Source organism: Haliaeetus leucocephalus, unplaced genomic scaffold (assembly GCF_000737465.1).
Source record: "Haliaeetus leucocephalus isolate CR32 unplaced genomic scaffold, Haliaeetus_leucocephalus-4.0 Scaffold566, whole genome shotgun sequence".
Taxonomy (NCBI): Eukaryota; Metazoa; Chordata; class Aves; order Accipitriformes; family Accipitridae; genus Haliaeetus; species Haliaeetus leucocephalus.
Window position 1 is genome coordinate 3291673 of NW_010973002.1, and position 27977 is coordinate 3319649.

Consider the following 27977-nt stretch of genomic DNA (forward strand, 5'->3'; position numbering starts at 1 on the left):
CGCAAGAGAAAAAAGGATGCTTTTAAATTCCACTTCTCTGGTACACAGTTCAAGGGTATCCTGCCAAAGAAAAAAGGAATACGTTTATCGTGTTAGCAGCCGGCAGTGTTACCGATAGCTGTGCCTGTCTCAGCTGCTGAAAGGGAGCACTCGCAAGCCTGGAGTTTGAAGGAGAGTGAGAAACAGGTTTCTTAGTGATCAGAGTCTACTAGGCAGTACTTTCTGCAGTAATTCCCAGATGCAAAATTGTTGGTCGTTACCTTTTTATTTCCAAATGTCCCTTAGGAAAGGAGAACTGTTGTGCTACTGAAACCAATAAAAATAGAGACTTTAACTAGAACTCTATATTACTTGGATAAGTGCTACAATTTCTTAGCATAAAAATCATCCATAGACTTTATCCCAAGTAGGAAATTTGTCAGTATAACATTTATTAAAAAGCATACTATTCCTTCAAATTTTACAGTTTCCCAAAAAGCCATGTTTGAAATTGAATTTTAATAATTTTATTTTTTTGTTGCTTCCTGTGTTTATAGTGTTAGTAGAGAATCTCAGCAAGATGAGATTCTGCACAGGGCTTCAGCTGTTTTTCAAATTACTGAGACAAACTATTTGTCATTTGCCTAGAAAACTTGCAGAAATTAATTCTTAGTTCTCTAACATTTTTCTATATCCTATCTTTTAGTTTAAGAAGTAATTGACATAAAATTACTTTTCACACCCATAAAAACATAGATGCGTGGAAGGAACTTCAGAGAGATGAACTCTTGGCTGTCAAAAGGAAATAGGTCATCCTGAACTGAACAACGGGTAGCAAAATCTGAGCAAAGGTGAAGGATTTTATGTCTGACAAAGCCCCCTCCTTAAGTGAGAATCCTGAGCTTAACCATGAAAAATACAACACAAGCTTCTATCCTGAAGAAAAGCACAAAACATGAAATATATTCCACCTGGATTAGGCATAGTTTGATTTTCTTATTACAATTCTCCCCCCCCCCCCCCTCAAATTAAAATACCTTAACCAGAAACATATTAAAGACAGTGTCTGGACAGGAATTTTTAGTAAGCCACAAACACCCATGGCTCAAAATAATGGGGGAGAAAAGAGAGTTTTCTAAAGTTTCAAGCTTAAAAATTAGCTAATTAAAATACATACATATATATATTTCTTGACCTGAACACAGCCTGAAGTGGGACAACAATGCATATGAATTGCCTTTATTAAAAACTTCTAGCTTTTTCAGCTTTCCATTAAAAATATTATTATAATAAGTTATAAAAAAAAGAAAAAAATTGCTGCATTAATTGTTGTCTGTTTAGCTACAAAACCACAGCCATTCTTCCTTTCTCAGGAATATTTTTGCAAATCACCTCACACTATCAAAATCAATCCATTTGTAGCCAAGGTAGCTTTGACACAGCTCTTTTAGCGCACGGCTCTTTTTTTTCTAGGCATTGGTTAGCAGAGTTCCCTTTAAAAGAAATCCTTACCATTTTCACATCCAAGCTCTGCCTTCATGTGTCCTGTGCTCAAATAAACACATGTTAATAGATCGCTGGAAGGCTAAGTGTACAGTTATGGTTGCCTTTATCATGGTCTGCTTTGCTGACATGAATAAGCTTGCTGCTCCAGCGCTTTTGCCACTGCAGGGAAGCTGATTTGCACCGATCTTCAAGATCTGCCCACAGATTCCTCAGGGTAACAGACAGGGATAACCAGGGACCCAGAGGGAAGGAGGCTACACACATCCAGTGACACCCCTGTCCTCCACATTCTCACATCATCTTTCTCTTACTACTTCTCCCCACCCATCAAGCAGCTCCGCAGAATGTCATGCAGGGAAAGAGTGAAAGACAAAACAACAAACAGCGTGTCATCCTTGCTCATGAATTCCTTTCTTTATGCAGACTACAGGAATTCATACACAAGGCACTGAGCCATTGCCTGAATATCTGGCTACATAAATCCACTCTGTGGGAGAATGGACATGGTCGAACCAAATTTCGAGCTGAGCAAAGTTAGCGAGTACCATTGAATGAAAGAGCACTGGTTTCAGAGCATGGAAAGATTTTTTCATAAGACTGCACCACTGGATAAAGCTGGTGTGATAAATGCACTTCTTTCTATCTCTCTAAGCATACCTATGCATCTCTATATCGAATAATACAAATGTACGCATTATTGTCACACCTTTCCTCCCGCCCAGCATTGATGAGAAACACGGAGGCAGCGCAGGGCACGGAGAGCTGGCACCCTGCAGCTGTCAGGTTAGTTTGGAAGCACAAAGATCCCAAAGTTCTGGTCTCCTACAAAGTGGTCATCAATGTTACCACTTCTCCCCACAGGGGAAGCAGTAATTAAAACAAATGAAAAAAAAAAAAAAGGTACCTCTCACTTTTACCTGTAGAAAGCGGCATGTAAATCAGCCAGCATCCCTATAGGAGGTTCACTGGTGATTTTAATTGAGCTTTCTAGTATTCCTTGAGGAACGATATGCTTTTCTGGGGTTGGAGCTGCTTCAGCACTAATAAAGACATGGAAATCAGGATGACTTTCTTCACTGTATTGCTCAAGGAGTTCTTCCAAGGTTCCTAGCCACTTGGCTACTAGATGAATACACTGTTGAAAAACAGCCAACACTGCTATTGTGAGAAAACAAATAAATTTGTTATCCTTAAGACATTGGTATTGCACCTTTATAATGGAAAATAGTTAAGTTACTTAATTCAAAGTATCATTTTATTATTAAATAAATTGATAACACAAAGAATAAACTCGAAGATTCTTAGCTACTGCCATTTCTTGATATGTGTTGAAACTCAAATTGCAGCTCAGCCATGCAGCTTCTCTCTGGCTCTTCACTGCTGTGCCAGAACCTGCTGATTGCACTGGCTTCCATCTCTGCGCAGCGCAAGAGGAATTACAGCTCTGTACATCAGCCAAGGAATACGACGTGTCAGTCACGCTCTGGCTGTTGCATCACTTTATCATGAGACCTGCTGCGGGGGATATTCCCAAATTGTCCCTTGACATGTGGAAAAAGCAATAGAAGAATGGAACGAGAGGGAGACTTTCATATCACATTACATGATAGCAGCCTGGTGGCGTCTGCATTTTCATATAGGCTACATCCATCCACTGCAAAGTGGAAATGATTCAAACCTTACTATAGTAACAAAATAACCATTCAATATATCAGATGTGTGAGTTTGAGAAATTAAGAGTGACAGAAGAGTTAAACCCATTACCAAAAAATATCAAGTCAGTCTTTCTTCTGCCAGTTTACCAGCCGCTGTGCCAACTGTTTTTGCTAGATCTGAAGCTAAAGTAATTTTTAAAGTATTTCCCAGGTCAGTCAGAATCCCGTTTTTTTTTTTAATATCTAATTATGCACCCCCTAACCTCCAACAAAATGCGTAATAAAATACTCCATCTTTTTGCTCCAGGATTTTTTTTAAAACATAAACATATAGAGGTTTGGGGCTAAAACCCAGAAGGCTGAACCTTGAGGAGCACTGAGTACATCCAAATCCCACAGCTCTAGCTAGCTTAGTACCATTTGGGATTTGGTCCAACATCTTTATGTAGTTTCCTTTCGGACTTTCCTCAGTCCTTCACTAGCAAAAATCTTCACAGCAAAATCATCACCTCCTTCCTCCCTCAGAAGCCGTGCTAGAAAATGGAGCAGGTCTGCAACACCAGAAGCCTCTCAGATGTTCCCCATTTATCCCCGTGGCTTCAGACACACAACACTGCTGATTTAGGGCCTCTGCCATCTCCCATTTTCTCACCCTGTCCCCAGAGCAGCTGAGAACACCTAAATTCCCCTGAAAACCAACTCTGCTCTTTCCTTCACAACACTATTTCTATACTCACTAGCAGAAAAGCAGGGTTATTTTCAGACTAGCATGACTAGCTTACTCGTGCGAAAACTGGTTAAAGAATTCTTCCAGATTCACTGTCGATGAAGGGGTCAGTTTGTGCATGTTTGCACAGCACCTAGCACACCAAGGCCCCTCACTAATCCCACAGTGACTTTATGTCAGCTGACAGACAGCACTGAGTCTAGCCTACCTCTTCATTAGTTGCAGGCAACCTGGTTGACAGCCAAGCATTGCTGAGGTTAAAACCAGAAGAGGAGGGAATCACCCCATCGCCACGACCTCCTTAATATCAAGATCTGGATCACGCATTTCTTGTTTGGCTTCAGGGCAAAGGGGTTGTTACAAATATCCATTGGCTATTTAGCATAAGATGGTGGGAGGGAAGCAACTTCTTTCATTAGCATTAACAATTGCAGTGCTCCTGTCCACTCTGTTACGGGGCTGGGAACTGCAGCTCGCCAGGGGATTGCACTGATCTTTTTGTCAGCTGCAGAGTGGGTTCTCAGTCCATACAATGCTGGCCAAAGCTGCAGCTGCTATCTCGGAAGAGCAGCATTCCAGGGCTAATTATACAGCTTCCCAAGGGGGAGTCAGACCCATTTCATTACAGTGTCCATTATGGTCCACTGAAGGGAACAGGAGCTCTTAATTATGCGGGGGAAGTATATGCCTGAGGGCAGTCCTACCTACCCACCAGAGGCTTTCTATTTTATCTCTCCTCTTTCTCCTGTATTAATATGATGTTTATCCTGTTACAATCAAAAGCAAAAGCCAAAAGGAACAAGATTATTAGTGGTTTAAAACTTTTTCTGTAATCTACCACATATTTTGTTTGGGTTCTGGCAACATCCCTCCAACTGAGGAGATAGTCCCCATTAGAGGGGGACTCTCTTGGAAAAGAGGTGACACTCACTTGGAAAAGAACCCCATGGCCATGTCTGGCAGCCTTCTCAAGTGCCTCCGCTGCAACCATCTCCTGCCCTTGTCCCAGAGAGATGCTACAAAATCTTCCAGAGTCTACAGTGAACCCAAGCTTTTTGCCTGTAGAAGAAATAATGGGGGAAGGGTGAGTGACAGAGGGGGAGGAGATAGGAAAATTAGCAGAGCAGAAAGGAAAAAGAATGATAATGCCCCCATTAATTTCACTATCACTTGTGCAATGCATATTACTTCTTCTGAAGCACTTCACTAAACCCTTACAATTTCAACAAGCAAAATTGCGAGCTCTCAACAGTGGCCTTATTGCTGGTATTAGAAAAAGCCTGCAGAAATCTGTTCCCTTGGTTTTAAGATAATGAACCTTTTGACATTTTGATAGATGCTCGGCATTGTTACTGAGCTTTAGAAACTCTTACAGGGGGTACAGAGCAATTCCCTTATGAAAAAGGGAGCAACATGTGGTAGATATCACATCAGTTTTTTAACTGATTGGTTCAGTGGGTAAATGCACAAGCCTCTCACCTTGTGAGGCCTGAGTTTAAATTGAGCACAGTGAGGTCACAGCTGTATTAACCTGGTATTCTCACTATTGTCTGTGGGGAATAGTAATCCTACGTATAAAGCCACAGAGCCCTACACAATTGAATATAGTTTGTATAATGACCATTATTTAGTCACAGGGGGCACAAGATTACATGAGCATGGAGAAAATTGCCCTCTGGCCCTCATCTAGTCAAAAGGTAGAAAACAGTACAAAGGAAACCTGCATTATGCCAAGCAGAGGAATGCTCGGTCTAAAAATTTCTTCATACTGTAGCTTATGTCCTTACATTTTCATCCACCCCATTTACCATGAATATGGTGGAGGTGGAAGAAACTTTAGAACTTGAATCTTCTGCTGAAAATAAACCACGTCCAACTTTCCCGTAGTAATGCACACTCCATCATAGTGACAGATGATTCCAGAAACCTTTGTTCTGTTTAGTAAAAATACACCCGTACGTGTTCAGGCACATACACACAAGCGTATAACCATATCTCGATTTATCTACATTTCTAGTCCTGCATGCTCCATTTCACTTTTGAGCTCAATTTTTCTTTCTTTAGTGGGGGGACAGTTGAGTGATCTTTGCACCAGAAGCAAATAAGAGGCTTACCTAGTGTCTCAATATCTTCAAGGGGGTCTCCTCCTGGAGACAGAATGAAAAACATAGGAGTGGCTGGACTGCTTCCTTCATAGGATTTTGCAAAGTCCATCCTTGTGCTTTCCTTATATCTTGAGCCAAGCTTGTCCTCCACAAAGTTCCTACACATACAAAAAACCATGCGTTAAACTCTAAAAACATTCCCTGATGCAGGCTTCAAGCCTGCACCATTCTCAGACTTGAGTGGCTGACAATGATGGTCTAATAGTCATTTCATCACATCTATGAGATCATCACTTGGGATCAAAAGATGGAAACAGTACAACTGGAAAACAGCTGGGAGAAGATTTGTAAGTCAGTCACAACTGACTCTTTCTTGGTATCACAGAATTTTAAAGAAGAGAGACCTGAAAAATTGTCATCTCGTGGGGTCAACTACCAGCCCTAATACCATAATGAGAACTAACACCGAGAAATAAATTTTTAACTATTAACAACATAGCTTACTATATTCCATTTATTAATGAGCACTCTCCTCAGGGTACCTATATAGAATCTAAAACAAATCACAAGCATAGCTCTCCAAATATGCTGTGACTCGTGTCTCACCACACTACCTCTTCATAAACTCTTTACCAGCAGAACAGGCTGGGAAGGACCACAGTCATTGATTTCAAATTCTGGTTGATCACCCAGTTTTATAAGTTATTTGCTTGCCTTAAGATCTGAGTTTTCTCCACACTGACACGTACAAGTCACCCTCACACACACTTGCCCTGAAAGACATACCCTCAGATTTCATACCCAAAAGCATATGTCATTCTGTCCGGACGGAGCGCCCTCAGTATGATTAGTTTCTGAAGAGAGCTTTTGTTTGTCCATTCCTGGGGGAGCTTTTCATTTTCTGGACATTCTGAGTTCACCCACTTCTTCTGCCTCTCGGTGAATCTTTCAACATCTTTATCTCACCCCCGGAACACATCCATCACTTCCATAGCCTGGACACGTGCCAAAGATAAATACAGATGACGTACCTTCTGCGTGAAGACTGAAATGGGAAGAGAAAGACTGATGCTTTTGGGTGTATGTAAAAAAACATAGTTTAACCAATTACAAGGGACTCAGGACTCACCTTAAAATACTAAATTACACATATATACACACAAATAAAAATAATATTATTGATAAGAGTTTGCTTTGGTCAGTATTGCCATACTCTCTGCTTACTGTTAAACATCAAGATATGACAAACTGGAAACTTTGTATGGGACATTTACTATAGTAAGGAGTGGTATGAAGAACAAAACTGTATTTTTAGGGGACTGGACAAATTATGGTAAAAGAATTTCCTCATAAAGCACAGCATGTGATATCTAAGGAAAAATACACTCAAAAAGCAAAGACAACTCCTCTTTGAAAGCACCAGTAGTTCTACTAAAAATCACAGTTGAATGTATGACTTTATCTGAAATTGTCTAGTTGTAGCATGCCTCCAGAAATAACATCAAAATAGATTTAGAACTGAAAAGCAATTTTCCCAACCTACCCTAATGACACTCTATGACTGAGTAGTTAAGAAGTCAACAGGACTCCTGTAAGTGTGTTCAACTTTGAATTGAAGAAGGAAATCCAATTCAAGCAGTTCTATCTTTTTACTTCTTAGAAGAATCCTGACAGCATACAAAATTGAAAAAGGTCATCAGACTTGCTTCAAAGCCACTTCTGCCTTAAAGTATTCACCACTCAAAGTATTACTGAGTAGGGAGCTCAAAGCGACAAGAATTCCTACGGCTGCATTTTTTGAAACTCTGATATAAGAATTTACGACTTGTTTTAATGATATTTTAAAATATTTATTTGAAATCTATTGTGAATGAAATGATATTTTTAGATATTAGTCACTAAAGGATGTGACAAATTTTTTGAAAACCATTCCTAAACACACACACAGAGCTGAACTTTACCTGTTAAAAAAGATACCACAAAACCCAAACACAACCTGTCAGTCAAAACTTTTTGCAGAAAATATAACTGCTTTATATATATACTTTTTTATATATACTTTTTTATATCTACTATATATATTATATATATATATTAAATATGTATGATATATATAATATTTATGTACTGAAAGACAAATTCACCCCAAATTTAAGATGAGCTAACCAACACCACCAGTTATTTTTCTTTAGCTTGTGGGAACATAAACAAACATAAAAATGTAAGTAAGTCTTGCACACTGAAGTTAACCTTAGATAAACTTGGCCACAAATTATTTTATACTAATACTACCAAAAAAGCACAGATTTCTGGATTGCACTTAATTATCTCTACCTATCCTTTTTATGTCTCAGAAGATAGAGAGAAGAACAAATAGTGCACAGCTGTTTCCATCACCATTCTAAGCCCTCTTCAGACTGCAAGCTGTCACAAAGCTTTGGGAAATTTGCAAAGCCTGAGTGGTTTTCATTGTTGGTTTTTGTTTGGGGTTTTTTGGGGGGTTGTTTTACACTGAATCAGTTCTGGCACATGAACTGTATGTATACTGAAGAAAACTCCTCAGCTTCTACGAGGGTTTTTTCTAGTTCTTTTAACACTTTAACCACATGTAGTGGGAAAAAGAGACACCTTTGCCATGATACCATATATTCTCTCTCCTTTCTGATATAAACACATCTTTATTCCTCTATTAAAAGCCCTCTCTCTTTCCATCTAAAAATATAGTTAATAAATCAGAAGTTTATTGTGCCCTTTACTCTGGTTTCTGTCTACTCTGTAATTGAGATTGAGCTTATTTTAGATGCCTTACAGATTTCCATTCTTCATGATCCCTCCCAGTACCACTGCTACAACAAAGACAAAAGTTAAGCGACACAGTGCTAGAAACCTAGGTGATATGAAAATCCATCTGCACCATGATGCAGAGTAATCATCACCAGTTTTCTTTCCTCTCTTTTTTCTCCTTTCTCTTCTAGTCATTTCTGTCTGCTTTTTACTCCCATTTATACACTGTGTACAGTGATTTCTTTTTTCCTATCCACCCTCAAATCAGATTTCTCATTTTATATTTTTTCACCTTCTTCCCAAACTGTTGGTTTCTAGTTTAATTCCTACCTGTGTTACTGTCCAGCTCAACGACACACCCTCTTTTAAAGCAAGCTTGTCAGGGGAAAATCTGCCACCCAGTAGAACTGAGCACTCATTTTTTCCAGGGCATACAGATACTAAAATTAAAAGGAAAAATAACAGCCTAAATGTGATATGGATATGTATTATTTGCTGAATTCTTACTTTACATACCACATCAATTTCAACCCTAATTATCCAACCACAAGTGGCTAAGTCGTGCTATTTTTCCTCAGTGTAGCTTCATGAAGCCATTGCAGCATTTTAAATGAAAAGAATGACTTAAAAGCGTCTTTGGAAATTCTGCAATTATGATTGATACTGAAGCAGCAGTCACACTGTGTGAGAATCTGCACAGCCACAAGGTAACAAGAGAACTTGTCTGGGCAGAGGCATCACCTTCTAGTGAAGAAACAGCAAATCCAGTAAATATCAGCATCACCAATCTGAAAATTTTTCCTCACCTGAAAAGCTATTTGGGCCAAGAAAATGAGCTTATCCTTTTCAAAAAGTCCTTGGCTTGTGAAAATAAAGGTTGAATATGTGACAGCTACGGTCAGGTTAGAGATATGACACTGAATGTCCCCTGATTTTTCAGCCTGCTTTATTGCTGCTTTGTGGAAGACTGCATTGAAGGCCTGAAAATAAGTACGATTGTTTTTATTTATTTGAATTCTGCTTTTTTGCTTTTCTACTTGTAAGATAATCGGTTTCTGACTGTAGGCTTCCAAGAAGAGCTGGTCTAAGCAGTCTAAAATGCAAGGCACTTCTGCCAAGAGGCTTTTGAGGAAACTTTCAGCAAACCAGGAGTGAGGGCTGCAAACGGTAATACTCTTCTGCTTCCTTATTTAACTCAGCAGGCAGAACCTCTCACTTAAGCAAGCTGGTAATTTTGCAGTGGGTGATACTCCTTTCCTCATAGCATTAGATTGTTTGATAGATTTATCACAGTGGATTGTTTATACATAATCCCTCAAAACTCTTCATACCTGACCCTGTGGGATGGCTTAACACAGGGAAGGTAAACTTTGCAAGCACAGTCAGAAAACACCATCAGAATGGAGACTGCTGACAAAGAGACCCATGGGAATGTACCGTGTTTTGGACCAGCAGGAGATCACACTGTGTCCTCCTTTCTCAGACACACAGCCCTGCAAATGTAAACATCTGGTACAAGTAATAACTAATATATTGGGCATCACTGCTGGAGGCAGAATTCTGTCCCTTGCACTTTGAAACCACATCATCAAGATAAATTTTTACCTTCAGTGAAAACTGGTAAATGGGGTTGATGCTGTCCAGACTGTTATTAATGAAGTAAAGAATGGATGCTCTTATGGCTGTCAGTCTGTAATGCCATCTTGTCACTTTAATCTGAGCTTCATTTTCTTTGGTTTCAGCTACCTATAGGATGACAGTTGTTTCATTCATTTTTTAATGCGCCATGATTTCCCACACAATTACCAAAACATTCCTATCTGTACAAAAAAGAATATGGACGTACTCTAGAAAATGGACTTTATTTCAGACAGTAGCAAATATTTAAGGTAAGCAAGCTTCTTATCTTAGACAGACTTTAGGGAATGACTGTTGTCTGCAGCAATATGCCTATTCACCTGTGAAAACATGGCATCATATATGAATACATTTGTTCATATTGCATGCTGATACTTATTTCTCTTAGGAGTACTAACTCAAGCACCTAAGTCAAAATGAAAAAAATGAATATGTGACAACTGCATACCATAGATATGAAACTGTGAATATGTGGGTGGACAGCCCTTGCTGGACAGACAGGAATTTGAGTATTCCTAGCTCATAGAAAAGTTTTACCCCCAAAAAATTGATAATACACATTTTACAGGCGACTTTAAGCTGTTAAAAATAGTTCAATTGTTATTACCTTGTGCTGTATTTCTGCTGCAGTTGACCTTGTTGATTTGAGTTTCTCTACAAGTTCACTGTTGTCTAAGAAACTGCCCTGGGCAGCTGACAGGCTGAGCAGCATGTCATCCTCCAGCTGCCTGAGCTCAATCTTGAAATGGTTCTGCTGCTCGGCCAGGACTGACGAGCAGAGGGAACGAAAACACTGGATTTAAACAACCACAGCAAGAAATACTGTTTTGCATCATTTCTGAGCTATATTTCCTGTTTAATTACATCAATCAATTTAATTTAATTTCTGAAAGAGACAGTTCATCTTCTGTCCCAGTACAATAGAACTAAGCTTCTGGGACACCCAAAGCAAGAAGGTCAGAGTCACCACAGACCAGAACTTTATCTCTCTCCTACCCTCTTTCCTCCTCAGACTATACAAAAGGACTGGGATCTTGCCAGAGATGGCAAGTGATAATCTACGTGGCAGCTGAGAAATCCAACAATAGCACAAGGCTGGAGAACCCCACTTTGGCAGCAAGTAGTGTGGTAAAGCATGGTTGTAGTCTGCTCAGCGGGACTGACCTTCTGACAGTGAAAGAGCTTTACTAGTCTTATGGGGAGCTCTCCATCAGAATCCGACCCTCGCACCAAAAGCCCCTAGGTGATACAGGCATTGTAAGCACACAGCCCCATGTGGAACAATGTGCGGATGCAGAGGAAAATGGCCAGCTGTTTTCAGATCATGTTCCCAAGTATATGGCTTTCATTCTTCAAGGGGTAATTAAAGTCTCTGACCTGGTTTGCCCTTGCATGAAGCAGCAGTACCTCAAAGAGGTGTAGCAAATCTTTGTGGATGAAGTTAGTAAATTACATGAGATAACTGGAAAGACACACTAGAGAAATAGGAAGTGTTCTTGTTATTCATTTCACACCCCTAAGTATTTTTTTTCATTTTTTAGCTCATAGATCACAGTCTGCTCAAAGTCCTTTCTATAACCAGCTATAAAAGTGTTCCTATTCATAAGTTACTATACATTGATATGACAGCAGCAGCCACAGAACTGCATCTTTGCAGGAATAAATTATGATTTATTAACCAAATGCCCCAGGTCCTAACAGTGCCATCATATCCTGTTATGGACTGGCATGAAATTTTATTCACACTTATTGGCTCAAGATCACTGAAGCACAAAGCACTGCAGAGGGCTTTAATCCTGCATTGTAAATTAAATGCAACGCACAGAGCAAACCAAGCAGTAGAGAGAAGTGTGGGAATAAGATCACAATAAATATAATTTCTAGCAGAGCTTTAGGTCAAGCCCAGCTCTCTGGGAGCATGGATTTGAGTAAATCAGTAGAAGTCCTTTCTACGCTTTGAAGAATCTGACCCTTAAAATCTTTCTAATACACGGGTTACTAACAATTACTGTACAGCAGATTCAAACAGGCATATTAATGCTAGTCTTAAAATCTCAGAAGGGGTGATGGACAGATCAAAAGTTAGTCTTTACCTTACTTCCTTCTAAGTCTGGCCTTTCAGCACTAACAACCTCAGCCAACAGCTGGTCTTCCAGCCTGCCCCTGGTGACAGTGAAATTAATGAGGGTGGTCTGAGCCTGCAGTTCTGGCTTGTAGTCAGTTCAGTGTGAAGGGTGAGACAGAAATTCTTGTTGAATTCACATTCTTTGTCCTCAATCTTGATATATCTGGGAAGGAATAAAATGCACAAGAATGGGGATCTCACCAAATTAAAAACCCATAAATATCTTAGATTGCAAAAGATGGGTACTGCATGATCTTGGCAGCATTGGAAATGGATACAAACCAAACTCTAGGTGCCTGCAGCTTAAGAAACAAAATGAGGATGATTGAACACACCAAAATTATATGAAGACTACAGAGAGCATTTCTTCATTGGCATAGTTTCATTTGCATATACAGCAGACACACACAGATTATTCACTGCTGTACTGAAGAGTCTGTGGCTTAGGGGTAAATGTCTATCTTCATTACTTACCACAAACTTAGGAAAGTTTTCAAACAACCCTTAATGACATAGCTGTTAGTTCTTACAATCATTTTCTTAAATATAGCTCACTTTTCCATCTTTTGAAATAGCTTAGCAGTGAATCCTAAAAAATAAGCAGATGCATATAACAAACTGATAGAGACCAGAGGAGAGAGAAGGGCTGGTAAGTGGAACAACAAAAAATCACTTTTTAAGGCAAGCTACTAAATGTTTCGTTCCAAATCAATTATTTGCTGGGTGAAAGAATGAGTGAGACTAGGTTCACCTTTTATTCACTGAATAAGATCCCTTACTCAAGAGATGGCATTTACTAACCCCTTGTCTTTAACAAGAGGTGCCAGCCTGTTTCATACAGCAACACTACTACCACTGAAGTGCCATTTTGGAGCCCAGCACTGAGGCAACATAAAGTTCACCTTCCTACTTTTATGGCACAGCACCAAAAAAATGGAAAGACTGCTTATAGACTACAGTGTATGCTGCGCTTCTGGTCTGGTGTGAGCAGGTGCCACAACTTTGTGGCATCTACTTGCACAGTGAGCAGTATGCCAACCTTCAGCCATCACCTGCCACACACGAGCACAAGTACAATATTTTCTGTACGGCAACGGCTTTGAATGTTTTCTGCCAAGAAAGAAGATCCAAACGTTAGTAACAAAATTCAGTTTAAAAAAAGTCAGTAGAACATTTATACAATGGAACATAGGTAGACATAAACCCTTTCCACAAAATTCAAATTGACATTTGTTAAGTCAAATTAATCTTCAAAGTGATTGCAATAGCATAGATACAAAACACTTAAAATGCAATTAATGAAAGCCACATCAGAACATGAATAAAACAAGTATTTTATGTACAAATTTTAACATTGCATTCTTTCTAGGATATCATAGGGCATTACCAGAGTCAGGGACATATATTTCAGCTCTTAACATCCTTGCCTGCTTCTGACATCCCCTTAGCCAGAAGACATAGGCTAAATGAAATGGCGTGCTGAAGCACTTCTGCATTTCACCAACAATCAGGAAGAAAAGACAGTCACTTATGATATACTGCAAGTGAATTCCTAAAAATAACCTAATAAGTCTAGTTCTAGGAAACCCATGGCTCCACAAAACTCAACATCAGACATATATTTGTATACTACTGCCATGCAAACTACTGGAGACAAGTTTTCCTGGCTTGTGCTTGTATAATAGTGAAATAATTTAGCCATACAGTCATGTCCTTCAGATAATACAACTTTCTCAGGTAGATATGAATTCACCTTCCAGTTCTGCAACATGGATTTCAAATCTGATACTGTGGTCTCTCCACAGCCTTCAAAACTGGCCACAACTGGAGGGAACAAAATAGTAGAACTTGACACAGAGAGAGGAATTTTGCTTCGCTTTCAGTACACACACAGGGACAAGAGACAAGCAGAGATCTGACAAAAGACAACTTTTCAGTTTGCTTTGTCAGTGGAAAAACCTTTGCTAAGGGAGTCACACTATACTTCAGAAAGTCTATGTGGCAATATAATAAGCTTTAGAGTTCTGGATTCAAGTACTTACTTTATGGGTTCTCAATTCACAGGAGCAATAAATTACCAATTTCTGTGATTATCATCTATGAAAGGCAAAAACTACATAATGAGTCAGTGGGTTTTATTACTGCAGCTGTTCTAGGTTTTCTGTTAATTACAGATCTGGGAAAAATAAATGTTTTGTTATTGCTCTCACACGGTTCAAGGGGTATAAGCAACAATGATAAACACAGAGGTGGGGAAACCCAGTAGAATCGCTTCATTTTTTTCAATGAAAGGTATCTGTTTAGAGGTTAATTCTGGATTCTGGATTCTGAAGAAAGGTAGCAGATATAGGCACTATTTATGGAAGTCCATGATAGAAGGCATATCAAAAAAACGGTTGCCAATGAAATTACTAAAAACAAGTTCTACTTTTGGTAATTTTTCCTTCATAACCTCTGTCATGGTTTAACCCCAGCCAGCAACTAAGCACCACGCAGCCGCTCACTCACTCCCCACCCACCCAGTGGGATGGGGGAGAAAATCAGGAAAAGAAATAAAACTTGTGGGTTGAGATAAGAACGGTTTAATAGAACAGAAAAGAAGAAACTAATAATGATAATGATAACACTAATAAAATTACAACAGCAATAATAAAGGATTGGAATGTACAAATGATGTGCAGTGCAATTGCTCACCACCCGCCGATCGACACCCAGTTAGTCCCTGAGCGGCGATTCCCCCCACCCCACTACCCCCAGTTTCTATACTAGATGTGACGTCCCATGGTATGGAATACCCCTTTGGCCAGTTTGGGTCAGGTGCCCTGGCTGTGTCCTGTGCCAACTTCTTGTGCCCCTCCAGCCTTCTTGCTGGCTGGGCTTGAGAAGCTGAAATCCTTGACTTGAGACTAAACACTACTGAGCAACAACTGAAAACATCAGCGTTATCAACATTCTTCTCATACTGAACTCAAAACATAGCACTGTACCAGCTACTAGGAAGACAATTAACTCTATCCCAGCTGAAACCAGGACACCTCCTATTTCACCAGCAGAGGTAGATAGAACGGACTGAATTAATGCATTCTACCAAGGAATAGACACAGTATCTTTCATGTGAGCTCCAGCTCAGTGTTATTTAAGAACATACAAAGTAAATTAAAGAGAGATTGTTGTCCACTAGTTTTTTTTCTGCTGAAATTCTTGTAGATCTTGAAATAAAGTAGATTAAGGGACTCAAAAGGGATTCACAAAGCACTTTAAAAATCCTGTATGCACTTTGAGGAATAACTGATTTTTAGCAAAAGCAAATATAAAACCAAATAAATTTCAAAAGCTAACATGAGCACTAAACTCTCAGCTATGAGACGTCTAGGAATAGTGCAACACCTGGTCTGATCTGTCAGAATTTGAGTTACCGGCACAAAGACCTGCTTTTCCCTTGCATATGAGCTGCCTAAGGAAACAATGCCTCGGTCTTTCAAAGACAGGATCCCATAAACATGAAAAAGTCTTGAGTATAGGAACATGACTTCATATCATGAAATGGCTCAAGAGTTTATGCAAAAACTTTTCTTAGCAGATACTTTCATGCAACTCAAAATTAAAGAGAGTACCTTTCATCAGGGCAGATGTTCTCCAAAACGTGCCATGACTCTAAATGGCAGAAAGTAGGATACCTTCCTGTAGCTAAATGTTTTGGATCAGCTCAGCAAGAATGAGAAGAAGTGATAAATTCTTGGACAGGAAAGGAATAGGAAACAATATTTTTCAGTGTGAAGAAAGAGGGATAAACTCATTTCCCAAAGGAGCCTTCTTTCAGTTCTTGCTGCTTAAAATTAAAAGCTTGTGGAGCTGACTTGCAAACTCCAACAAGTAATGTAGAGAATGAAGTTGAATAAATCAGGTGAAAACAAGCACAGAATGGAGCTGTTACTAGGCTCTCTCAGTAGGCAAACTGTGCAAGTTGGTCAAACTAGTTCAGTGGGAAAAGCACTGCCTTAAAGTTGCACAGCTGGCGAGACATTCGAAGCAAGGAAAGCTTCTCCCTGTGGAGAAACTGAGTGAATTGTCTTGCTGTTTCATGAATAATACTCGTGCCTCATAAGAATGGAAACTTGTTCACACAAGCTACATTTGCACATAAATCAAATTTCAAGACATCTTAAAGAATCTTGTAATAACCTAATCTTGCAACTGAAGAGACATGACTACCACTTTGTGAATGTGCAAACGATTTGAGTAGGTGTAACAGCTCATGTGAATGCAAATAGGGGCCTTATGAACAATGAATTTATTCCTTCATCTTCTCTCCTATGAGTCAAAATGACATTGATCTATTATTGTTAATGCTCATATCCAGTGATCTCCAAAACAGCGGTGCAAGGGAGACAGGATAGGAAACACACACAGATAAAACTCAAATATTCAAGCCTATCCATACCAAACCTATTCAATGGCATCAGTCCTCTTACAGCAGGCAAGGGCCAAAACCCAACATCGTATAGAATTGATACCTGTTTACTTCTATGCCTTGATTTATCTGCTCCAGAAAATCTAGGTATGTGCATTTTGAATCATTTTTGCACACATTGCTAATAAGTTCCACCTAAATTTTACTTAGTTTTTCTTGTGCCTTTCATGCTACTTAAAACTATATACTACAACTGATATTTTTTGGAAATTATTTTCTTCTTTCTTCTTTTCTCCCTCTTCTTAAAGCAAATATCTTAAAATATTTGAAAAAAAATCTTAGCATTTTGAAGCCATTTTGAACATAAGGTCACAGCCTAAAGTGTATTAAGACGTACTAGGCAGGTTAGCAGCTCCAAAATTAAAATTAGAAAGATGTCCAAACTTGAACACCTAAAACTTGTTAGTCTTCTAAATATATACTAAGGCACTTAAGCAAGAAGTCTGATTTTCAGAGATAACAAGTATCTGTAGTTCACCCTATAATAACCCATGTTTTGAGGAAAATGTAAATTTATACATATATGTGAAGTTCTCTGAAGCTGAGAATTTATTTTGCAGGCTTCATTCAGAAACAATACCAGAAGGTGGTGTTACAGAATAGACAAGGGTCCAACACAAGAACAGTCCTGGTAAACAAGGAAGGGGAGAGATACTTTTATGAAGCTGCTTCACAGATCAGCAAGTTCTCTAATATGCAGGCTAGTAAATTTGCTTTGGAAGGAGTACAAGTTGATAAATCTCCCTTGCTATGCTTTCTGTCGATTGATATGATAAGATATATTTTACTTAAAATTAGGATTGTCTGAAGCTCAGTGGATTTAATTATTTGTAATTATCCAGTTGTTGTCAGTATGTGGCCATTTTATGACAGTGGTATCTACTGTGTGGGTCAGGTTCAACTGTATATCTTTTCAAACACAGAATTAATGTACTATTGATGAAACCATTACTAGAACCAAATTAAAGTCTGGGCTGATGTATTGGTCCACAGGGTGCTGTCAGACATGAAAGGAGTAATTAGTATTCATTACTTCATACTCTGCAACATTCCAATTATTAATGAACTTCAACTGCTGGACTGCACCATATCTATCACAAATACCTTTCTAGTCTTTCTTTATTAGGAAAAAAAAATTCAAAGTGCCTGACACAACTACTAAAATAAACAAATAACAGAAATGAATCCAGAATGAGGAAAACTCTGCTTATTTGGTAATAAAGGGGTATATATATTACCAGTGCCCCACAAAGGAGATCTGCCGCATCTTCAGTGAGCCACAGAATGGTATGCCATGTAACACTGCTTAAAATATTCACCAGAAGAACCTATATTTGAATGGCTTCATACATTTGTGCTTGTGTCTGTGTATACAGCTCTGCTGTGCTACATAGAAGCCTTTGCTAAGTAAATGCAAAACTATATTGCTGTGACCCTTATCCTTTTCAATCCAACTTCTTTCTATTGTTTTACATCCCTCTGTCTCATGCCTTAAAGACTTGTTAGCCTGTGCAATTTCTGATCTCTCTTTTAGGCCAGTATAATTCTAATTTTCAGTAGAGTTTCTTCACTACAGGTTCTAAAAAGCAAGCTATATGGTCTTACTCTGAAGCACTTCAAATACCGCTATAGAAAAATGTAAGAGAGAGGAATCATTTCAAGATCTCACAGTGCAGGGCAAGAGTGCATCTTCCAGGAGCTTCATAAGGAGATTTGAGCTGTTGTGCATTGCTTAGATTTACTGTGCAGGCACCAGTGCCTGAAATGGGGGGCGGGGGGTGGAGAAAAATCTTGGGTAGTCTGTTCAAAACTAGATACCATTTTATTTAACCTTTCTTTCATATGTTCTAATAATCTGAAACTGTGCAAGCACTCTAAACACTCTTTGAGTAACGTTTGAGACCCGTCCAGAAACACTTCAGGGGTATCTCTGACTTTTTATCATAATAAATATCATATTCTTCAACGTGAAAAATCTATCTTGTTGGTGGGTTGTTTGAAAACAGGAATAGAAGAGAGGAGCACTTTCAGGCTTAAAAAAATTTTCACATTTGAGCAGAGACAGTAACATGGCATTTCAGTTCATCAGATGAAATATTTAATGAGGTTTACCAAGTTTACTCTCATGCAAGCGCAAATCAACATTATTCTGTAGATTGACAGCTGCATTGAAGACTCAACAATCATGTTGGAAGTTTTCATGAAAAGTGATGGAAGACATTACAGACTGAAATTCTCTTGCACCAAGTACAAGCTCCTTTATTTTTCCTATTATCATCCTGAAAATATGTATCTAAAGGTATCTTAATTAGACCTTAGGGAAGATTTTTGATAATATTTTCTAAACTTGACAACAATTCTTCAAAATCTAGGGAAAAAGGTGGCATGGGAATGAAAGATGAGATTTGCAGACATCCCCCCCAAAAGGTCAGAACATAAGGTTACCCTCACTTGTACCATCTACCACTCCTGCCACTGCGGGGTCAGAACAGGGAAAACATATTAACTCAGCCTTCCCTTACCCAATTCAAATTTGAATCTCCCAATCTAATGTCCAGCTACAGACCTCTGCAGTGGAGGTCACACGGCTGTCAGAGCTATAGCTCTTTCATTGGGAGAGAGAGTTCAGAACAGTCCCTGTACTGGGATATTTGGAGCACTCATATGAGAAATGGGGCATGTGAGTCTTGGTGCTAGCAGGCTAGGCTTCTAGCTAAAACTGAAGAGACAGTAACACCACCGTTACATCTGCCTCAATGGATTTGTGAACACTGTCACCTGGACTGGTTTGACGCACAGGACGTTGGCAGCAATACCGATGTAAAGAGTCTCCATCTCTGGCTTGCTTCTTTCTGCCCCGTGTTGTATCATCTTTCCTCAGCCTCACTTAATTTTTTTTTTCCTTTTTTTTTTTTTTTCCTTTTTAAACCAGTTCATTGATTTGTTTCATGGGGTGGCTCAACAAACAGCTAAGGCAACACACTGCAAAGTGGAGGCATGGTTTTCTTAAGCTGATATTGCAGCTGGAAAACACTATATTGTTACATCCAAATCTAGTCTGTCATTTACAATGCTTTTCCTTTTGCTACAGATGACTAACATGGAAATGAAATTTTTTTTTTCTTTTACGCCAAATTATAATATATGCTCATCCTTGTTTTGCTCCGTTTTTGAAGTAAAAATAAGTAAAGATTTTCACTTTGGGTGGAGAAACTCAAATGCATGTCTATATTATATTTTGAGTCTAATTTGTGAATTGAGGAGAATTTTTTTGTTCAGTCAGGTGAAGATATTAACATTTTAATATCCACTCATCACCAGTTTTAGCCATTGCATTTTAAAAAGAAATAAATAACTTCATGAAGGGTTATGAAGTAGTAAGCAAAATGTGGCAATCAAAGCAATATAGATTCAGTTGTCATGGAAAAATTCTGATTACTCAAGTATACTTACTTTCACTTTTTTAACTGTATGTCTTCCAAGCAGAGGATCAAGTATGGGATCAATAGATTCACCCATGTTTTCAATTAGTACAGTCTCTCCACAAGCCAAAGCTCTTTCAATGGTCTTTAGAAAACTTAACATGAAAAATAAAAGAACCCCAAACCCTCAAATATTAGATAAATGGTGGTTATAGAAAGATTTCCTTTGTGTAATAGAAATGGAGATGGTTTTCTAAAAGAGCGTGATTAAACCATGCAAAACTGTTCACAAAGAATTTCCCAATGGTTAAGAGTTTGACAGTTTTGAGTTCAACATCTTTCTACCTATGCTCTTGCTAGTCTTCATATTAATAAAAAAATATATTGCTGGGGCTTTTCTTATAAGCAAATATGAGGATACAGCCCCACACTGAACACACTGGAATTGACATAGAGAAGTTGGGGGAGCACATGTATCTTTTAGATTTTGTTATATTTTTTTATTTCATTTTTGTGTTACAGCTTTTGGTAAATCCTTGTCTAAATGACAAACTTTCTTGAAGAGTTAGAATCTGAATGACTTGGGAGAACTCTGTTTCAACAAGCACTGAGAAAAGAGTAGGTAATAGTGGAAGGATAAGTAAGCAGACAATACAGCTTCACGCAGAAGGGTACTAGAGGTTATGAATGAAAAAATCATAATTATTTGTGAGGTTTGGAAAAAGAACTAAAAAAAAATCAGGGCAGGTGAGGGAAAAGAGCTTATTCAGAGGAGCAGACAGGTTAAATGATTAACACTTATTTAAAAAATGAGGCATTGCTGTGACCATTTACTGTGCTGTGTAATTGTGTGTTATATCTGGAATTCAGTAAAATAAAGTCAGATAGCCCTTTGAAATGGAGCAGTTAAATCTTACCTAGTTGTCTCCCTAAATCAAAGTAAACATGAGAAAAGATATGAACAGATCAATTACATGCAAGTGCTATCAACTTACATATAATTCAGTAATAGCAATGAGAATTAAAAACATGTTTGTTTACCAGGAAAGGACCTGATATTGGCTTTTGCCTTGAATGCTACACACTGGATTGAATCTTTCCCTCTGTAAGGTGCACGTGCTGTGTTCTGCTGACTAAACTGTACAGTATAAGTAAGGTCATATCATCAGGCTTTGCACCTTACCTATTGAAAAAGTGATTTACGCCTCACAAGAAGTGCACCTCAACTTCCACTTTATTTCCTCCTCAACACTTGAAAACAGCATAAAAAAGCTTCCCTCTCAAGCACCATTTTAAATGGAAAATGATGCTATGGATAAATAAGCAGCAATGTTGTAATATTTCAAGTCTTCAAGTAAATGCATTCCAACAAACACCAATCCCTTACAAAAATTAGGGGAGCTGGAGGTCAGTAAATGTGAAAGCCAATTCTTCAGCATGCACATACCCTTTCTGTCCTAGACGTACGACTTTAAGGTCAGCTCCATATTTATTCTTTATCCATTTAATTCCCTGTTGCTGGGGATCTATCATCAGAGCCCAGCACTTGCAGTTTGTTAGACTAGTGGCATTTTCTGTTGACATCCTATCACTGGGCAGTCCCTCGTTACTCCATGCCGCAATTGTAGCATCATCCGTCAACGTGGCAATCAGGTCCAGGCTCTCCGTCACAGGAACAGGAACCTTTGAATCAGAGTGGAATATATTCATCCGGCAAGGTTACCAAGCAGCAAGACGTGACTCAGTGCAATGCACAAGATAACTGAGCCGATATAAATTAAAGCTCTCTAGGCAGAAAAATAAGGAGGATCCCTATGGAATTTCAGATGCAAAAGAATATATTAGGAAATGTGATGAGCAGCAGTTTATCATATCTATGAAAAATAAATATTTATAAAAATATTTATAGTTCGATAAAGTTAAAAAAACACCATATATTATAAATTTCAGTGTTTACAGATACTGATATTGCAAATTCAATGCTCATGTATGCTCTTGAGCAGGTATTTCTGGTGTATAAATCAGTGTTTATCCACACAAAAATTATAAAAACAGGATTCCCATGGTATCTTATTAATATAGTTCAGCCATGTGTTAACAAGCTCAGAAGCCAGAGAACGGGACTATCTCCAGGGGCAGAGGCAGCCTTGGAGCTCCCTGCGTGGCACCAGCTGTGGCACCGTTCTCGTGGGAGTGCCTGTTCACCAAGAAGGAAGCTGCAGTCTCCACGTGCAGTAGAGCAGCCGTCAGACAGCCATGCTTGCTGGATACTATCTTGTCGCAGGTATTTACAAGGAGATGAAATCAAAATGAAATGGAACATCTGAAATCAGTGCTTACCGAATGGGTATGGGTGGGAAGGGAAAGGCCTAACGCACCATGACAGAGTAAGAGAGAATGAATAACTAAGTTATTTGGGGAAAAAAAAAAGTGGCCTAGTGGAAGCATAAAAGAAGATCTATACCGGATGCTTGGAATTAAATTTTTCCTTACTGAAGCAAAGGGCAAACCCCCACCAATTCCTTCACGACGTTATCCCAGGCTTCCTTATTTGTGATTTCTGGACTGAATTCTAAACCCATACATTAAAGGAAAGCACAGCATCGCCAGTATTTAGTCTGAACTATCTTCTACCCCATTCAGAAGTGTTTTGAAAACTCTTCCATCAAAATTTTCCTCCTCCCTAGACACGTATAGTCCTTAGTGCTAGCTTGTAGACTGGAGATTCTTTTAAAAGTGCATACTGAATAAAAAAGCATGTGAATCTGGTGGTTATTTATATAGAAAATCATTATATATACTCAAGTTGAGCCAAATTTGCACAATTATTAGCATTAATAAGAATGGCACCATACCTCTAGTGCAGTTTCTGTGGCACAATGTCATAGTGACCATATTATTACAAATACATACCACCTTAAATTTTCTAACCCCTGATTCTAATCACAGAGCCCAAAATAAACATAATTTTTGATGAACTTGCTGAAAATACAAGCACAAAAGGACCAACAGGCATGTACTCCCCTCTGCAAGCATGCAACATATTTATCTCCCACGTGTAACACATTTATCTAAATATACCAGAAGACTGAAAATATGATTTGTTTTATCTCTGGACTGTAAGACAAGCAATACAATCATTTCCATGAGCTGAAGTACTTCCTTGTGGAAAACACCAGCATTGGGGTGTTTTCAGGGTTTCCAATACAAATTTTCACACAATGCAAGAAAACTATTTTAATATATAGATACATCTATTGTCCCAGTATCACCACAAAGCTGATAACTACTTGTTGTTCTTTCTAAAGAGGACTATTAATAAACATCTATTTTTAACATCACTTCCCAAATGCATTTCTCTCCTCTTTTCCACACTTCCCCACTTGCAGGAAAACAATCAAAACTGAAATGAGGTATTTTATCTCACTGCTGTTCAGTGAAAGCATCTTAAAAAGTAACAGTATGGATTATTTTTATTTATAAAAATGTTCAATCCATTTCAGAGGATTCTTAAAAGAGTTAAGAATGACATTTATTTCCAGGGTCCTGCTACTGAAAACAAATATACAGGGGTAATTTTTTCTACCTATCAGCATTAGGCTGCAAGGTAGAAGAAGGTTTTTGAGAAAGAACTTTATCTGCAGACAAATTTCTGGTAGAAAAGGACAGGGAGATGTTCCAGGCAAAACAAAGCTCCACACAAATTAGTGACCATTAAACTCTCACACAAAGCAAATGTCTAGAAAAAGATGCCCCCACAGTTCTAAGTGCTGACCTTGGGAAGCTTGGATTTGGCTTTAACTGTGTTTGCAGAGCGTCCTCAGGCAACTCAGCTCGCCTGCTGTGCCTTAGCTTTCTGATTTAAAATGGGGTAGGAGTTCCATATGTCACATATTTCAGAGAATAAACTACATTAATCGTGATATAATGCTGTCATTTGTGGCACATGAGAAATAGGAAACAAGTAGGAAGAAGTGAGGAGCATTTTCAGCAGTAAGGAAGAAAGGAACAGTCCCAACCTTCACAAGGAAGAAGAAAGCTTTCTTTCTGCTGTCTCTGCTGCTTCTCTGCTGAAGAAAGCAGAGACAACTCTACGCCTCTAGGCATTTATTGAGTACTATCACTGTTTCCTCCATGTACAGAGAAATGGGGATTATCATAACTACATGGTCTTCCTGGAGCTGTAAAGCTAAGCAGAATAGGTCTCTCTGTACAGCTCTATCATTATTTATAGCATTTGCTGTTACACAGGTGTCACAAAGGACAGAATTTGGCATTGAGAATTGGAAAGGGAAGGGATTTTCTTTTGCCAAAGAGAACTTAACCTCTCTCTCCCATTCCTCTCAAAATGTATGAGTAATCTGAGGAAAGTACGTGTGTGTGTGTATGTGTGCACATATATATGCATATATATATATACTGGAAATCAAATTCCTGCAAAGAGCCACTTTTAAATACAGATCTGTACTTCAAATTTTTTAAAGACAGCAACTTTAACAAAACAGACTCTTCACTGGAGACTCCCATTTTGTACAGTAAATTTTACCTTTTATGACTTTAGAAAAGGAATCCAGAAATGTTCCATCAGTTCCTGGCAGTACTGTTTTGTGAAGGGTCCAAAGTAAGACACAAATGCTGCTGTTAATAAGATGTCACAGCATAAAGTTTTCTTTTGTACTTTGAGGTCTTTGACGGACTGGCTCCAAGGCATGTTTTCAGACTGCAAAGCAAAATTAGAAAATGTTATCTCTTGAACAACTTGGAAGTGACAGAATGTTTAACCTCCACGTTAAAAACCAGAAGCGCACAAAAGTACAACAGGAAAGGTACTCTGTCAGCAAGAGATATGCTTCCTAAGACTGCAAGGCTGGAAAAAATCCATACTCTCTGGTGGTGATTTGAAGCCTTTGAGGCTGAAAAAAATAGGATGGAGCTCTTCATCAAGCATTCTATGTCCTTCCCCTGTCTGATTTTTTTTCAGTAATCAGTGCTTTTGTCTAGATCAGATACAGTATGGCAGACACACGGTAATACTGGCAGCATCTGGCATGCTACTGCCTTGTGCAAAGTGTAATAATTTCCAGCAGGATTCAGAAAAGGCAAAGAAACAAGAATATTAGAAGAAAAAAAAAAGGAAGGAGAAAAAGCTGTTTCAACCTCAACAAAAATGCAACTTCTACTTTTTTCTCACGCTTTTTTCCAATGGAAGAGGCAAAGCAGAAGAGTTGCAGGCTTTTTTCCTCTTACTTGTCTGGCTTGTTTTACCTACTAGCTACAGAAATTTCACTGAGTTAAGAGCTGTAATGATTTGGAATTTCCACAGAAGGGAAGACGACGGTGGTCAAACACAAAGGTTGCCCAGAGAGGTTGTGGAGTTTCCATCCTGCAAAATATTCAAAACCCGATGGTACATGGTCCTGGGCAATCTGGTCTAACCAACCCAGTTTGATCAGTGGGGGTGGACTAGATGATCTTAGAAGGTTCCTTCCAGCCTCAACAATTCTGTCAAAGTTTAACTCTAGAAATTGTTTTCCTCATTCCCCTGCCCCGAGTGCCCCTATTTCTGGAATCCCTTGTGCACTTTGCAGAGTTCTTCTTAGCCACACTTACCCTGGGATATTTTTGATGAATAGTCGGGAACAGTCTCAGATATTGATGATTTCTGATTAGTAGCTATAGGGAAAGATGTTATTTTATTCCAGTTATGTTGTAAAGACAGCCCACTGTCTATTTAAAAAGTTGAATTGGTGACTAAAGAATTTCAGAGAAATGAAAGTATCTTCTTGTCATGATTTAACCCCAGCTGGCAACTAAGCACCATGCAGCCAGTCACTCACTCCCCCCACAGTGGGATGGGGGAAAGAATCAGAAGAGTAAAAGTGAGAAAACTCACGGGTTGAGATAAAGACAGTTTAATAGGTAAAGCAAAAGCTGTGCACACAAGCAAAGCAAAACAAGGAATTCATTCACTACTTCCCATTGCCAGGCAGGTGTTCAGCCATCTCCAGGAAAGCAGGGCTCCATCATGTATAATGATTACTTGGGGAGACAAATGCCATCACTCCGAATGTGTTCCCTCCTCTTCCTTCTTTTTGCCCCAGCTTTATGTGCCGAGCATGACGCCATATGGTCTGGGATACCCCTTTGGTCAGCTGGGGTCAGCTGTCCTGGCTGTGTCCCCTCCCAGTTTCTTGTGCCCCCCCAGCCTCCTCGCTGGTGGGGTGGAGTGAGGAGCAGAAAAGGCCTTGGCTCTGTGTAAGCATTGCTCAGCAGTAACGAAAACATCCCTGAATTATCAAGGCTGTTTTCAGCACAAATCCAAAACATAGCCCCATACTAGCTACTGTGAAAAAAATTAAGTCTACTCCAGCCAAAACCAGCACACTTCTTTAAAGAAAGTTAATGTTTAAGATATGGATCAAAACATTATCTTTTCAATTGGACTTTATGACATGGTGTAAAAACCAAACTAGCAGTATTTGGCACATTATACTTTGATTGTTCTGTGTACACAGTTCTCAGCAAAGGAATGATCGTATGCACAAATGTATGCTCAAATAGTTTCAGCATGGAAAGGAAGGTAAAAATTGATCATCCATTAGAGTAATCATCAAACTGATTAAATTCTAGATGCAAAATTGGAATAGACTGCCATAACCTTTCTTTGTTGTTTGCACTGTTTGAAATACTCAGGATAAAATAAAAGTTGTTTCACAGTTTGTTCACTTGCATCAGGGAAACCTCAGGAAATCATTCTGCAATGAGCAGAGGGACTGAAGCAAAGAAAGGACCAGCATGAAAGAAGGAAACCACACTGCTGAAAAACTTATAAGGACAGTCCTTTACCCACTGTCCATACATTTATTTTTCAGAGCAATGACAGTAATCAAAACATATTTTTCCGGTTCTTTACATGATGTAATCAAAATCAATGAAAATCACTGAACAGAAAGTATCCTCCATACTTCAAATAATTTCATGTAAAATGCTTGCATTTTTCTGGTGCTAGCTGCTTGAAGGCTTAAAAGATTACTTTTAGATGTGCTCATTCTTGAAAGCCTTAAAAATGTATAAAATCAATCTCAAATAACTCTCATTTTAAAAATAAATTTCTATGTGTACAAAACCAAAGTAACAAAACAATTGTTAAATTTGAGATTCATGAAGTATTTTCCATCTATATTTTTCAGAACACTCAGAAATATTTACTGAAATGGTTAAACATCCTATGCTGCATAGACAGACACAGAATTCTACAATAACAGAAGACTCAAACTCTTTTGTTATAAAATAGGAATATAAAATATCCACTAAGAAAATGGAAGTATCTTCAATCAAAGTAAAATGCTTAAAAGAGTTAGCATTTAAATGTTTCACAGTGTAAACACAGGAACTCAGTGTGGGAAGGCCTCCTAAACCCCAGTTACATTCATAAGAGATGCCCAACAAATGACAACTAAAAGGACTATTCGTGCTGAAAGCACTAACAGCAATCTTTGTAACGTAGCAGTTTTGTTTTGAAGTATTTTAGACATCCATTTTTGCCTACAGAAGTAATTGGATTC

General features: G+C 38.7%; 1 protein-coding gene across 1 annotated transcript in view; it reads right to left on the minus strand.

Annotated features, from left to right (window-relative positions):
* The window catches only part of DNAH11 (dynein, axonemal, heavy chain 11), a 159472-nt gene that overhangs the window by 14140 nt on the left and 117355 nt on the right, over window positions 1-27977 (minus strand). The window contains 16 exon segments of the mRNA XM_010577660.1: window positions 1-68; window positions 2401-2620; window positions 4799-4926; window positions 5982-6130; window positions 6774-6967; window positions 7516-7639; window positions 9564-9736; window positions 10362-10502; window positions 11002-11162; window positions 11322-11325; window positions 12488-12612; window positions 12615-12682; window positions 19623-19627; window positions 20450-20567; window positions 21860-22095; window positions 24959-25132. Of these exon segments, the coding sequence (XP_010575962.1) occupies window positions 1-68; window positions 2401-2620; window positions 4799-4926; window positions 5982-6130; window positions 6774-6967; window positions 7516-7639; window positions 9564-9736; window positions 10362-10502; window positions 11002-11162; window positions 11322-11325; window positions 12488-12612; window positions 12615-12682; window positions 19623-19627; window positions 20450-20567; window positions 21860-22095; window positions 24959-25132 (2088 nt within the window).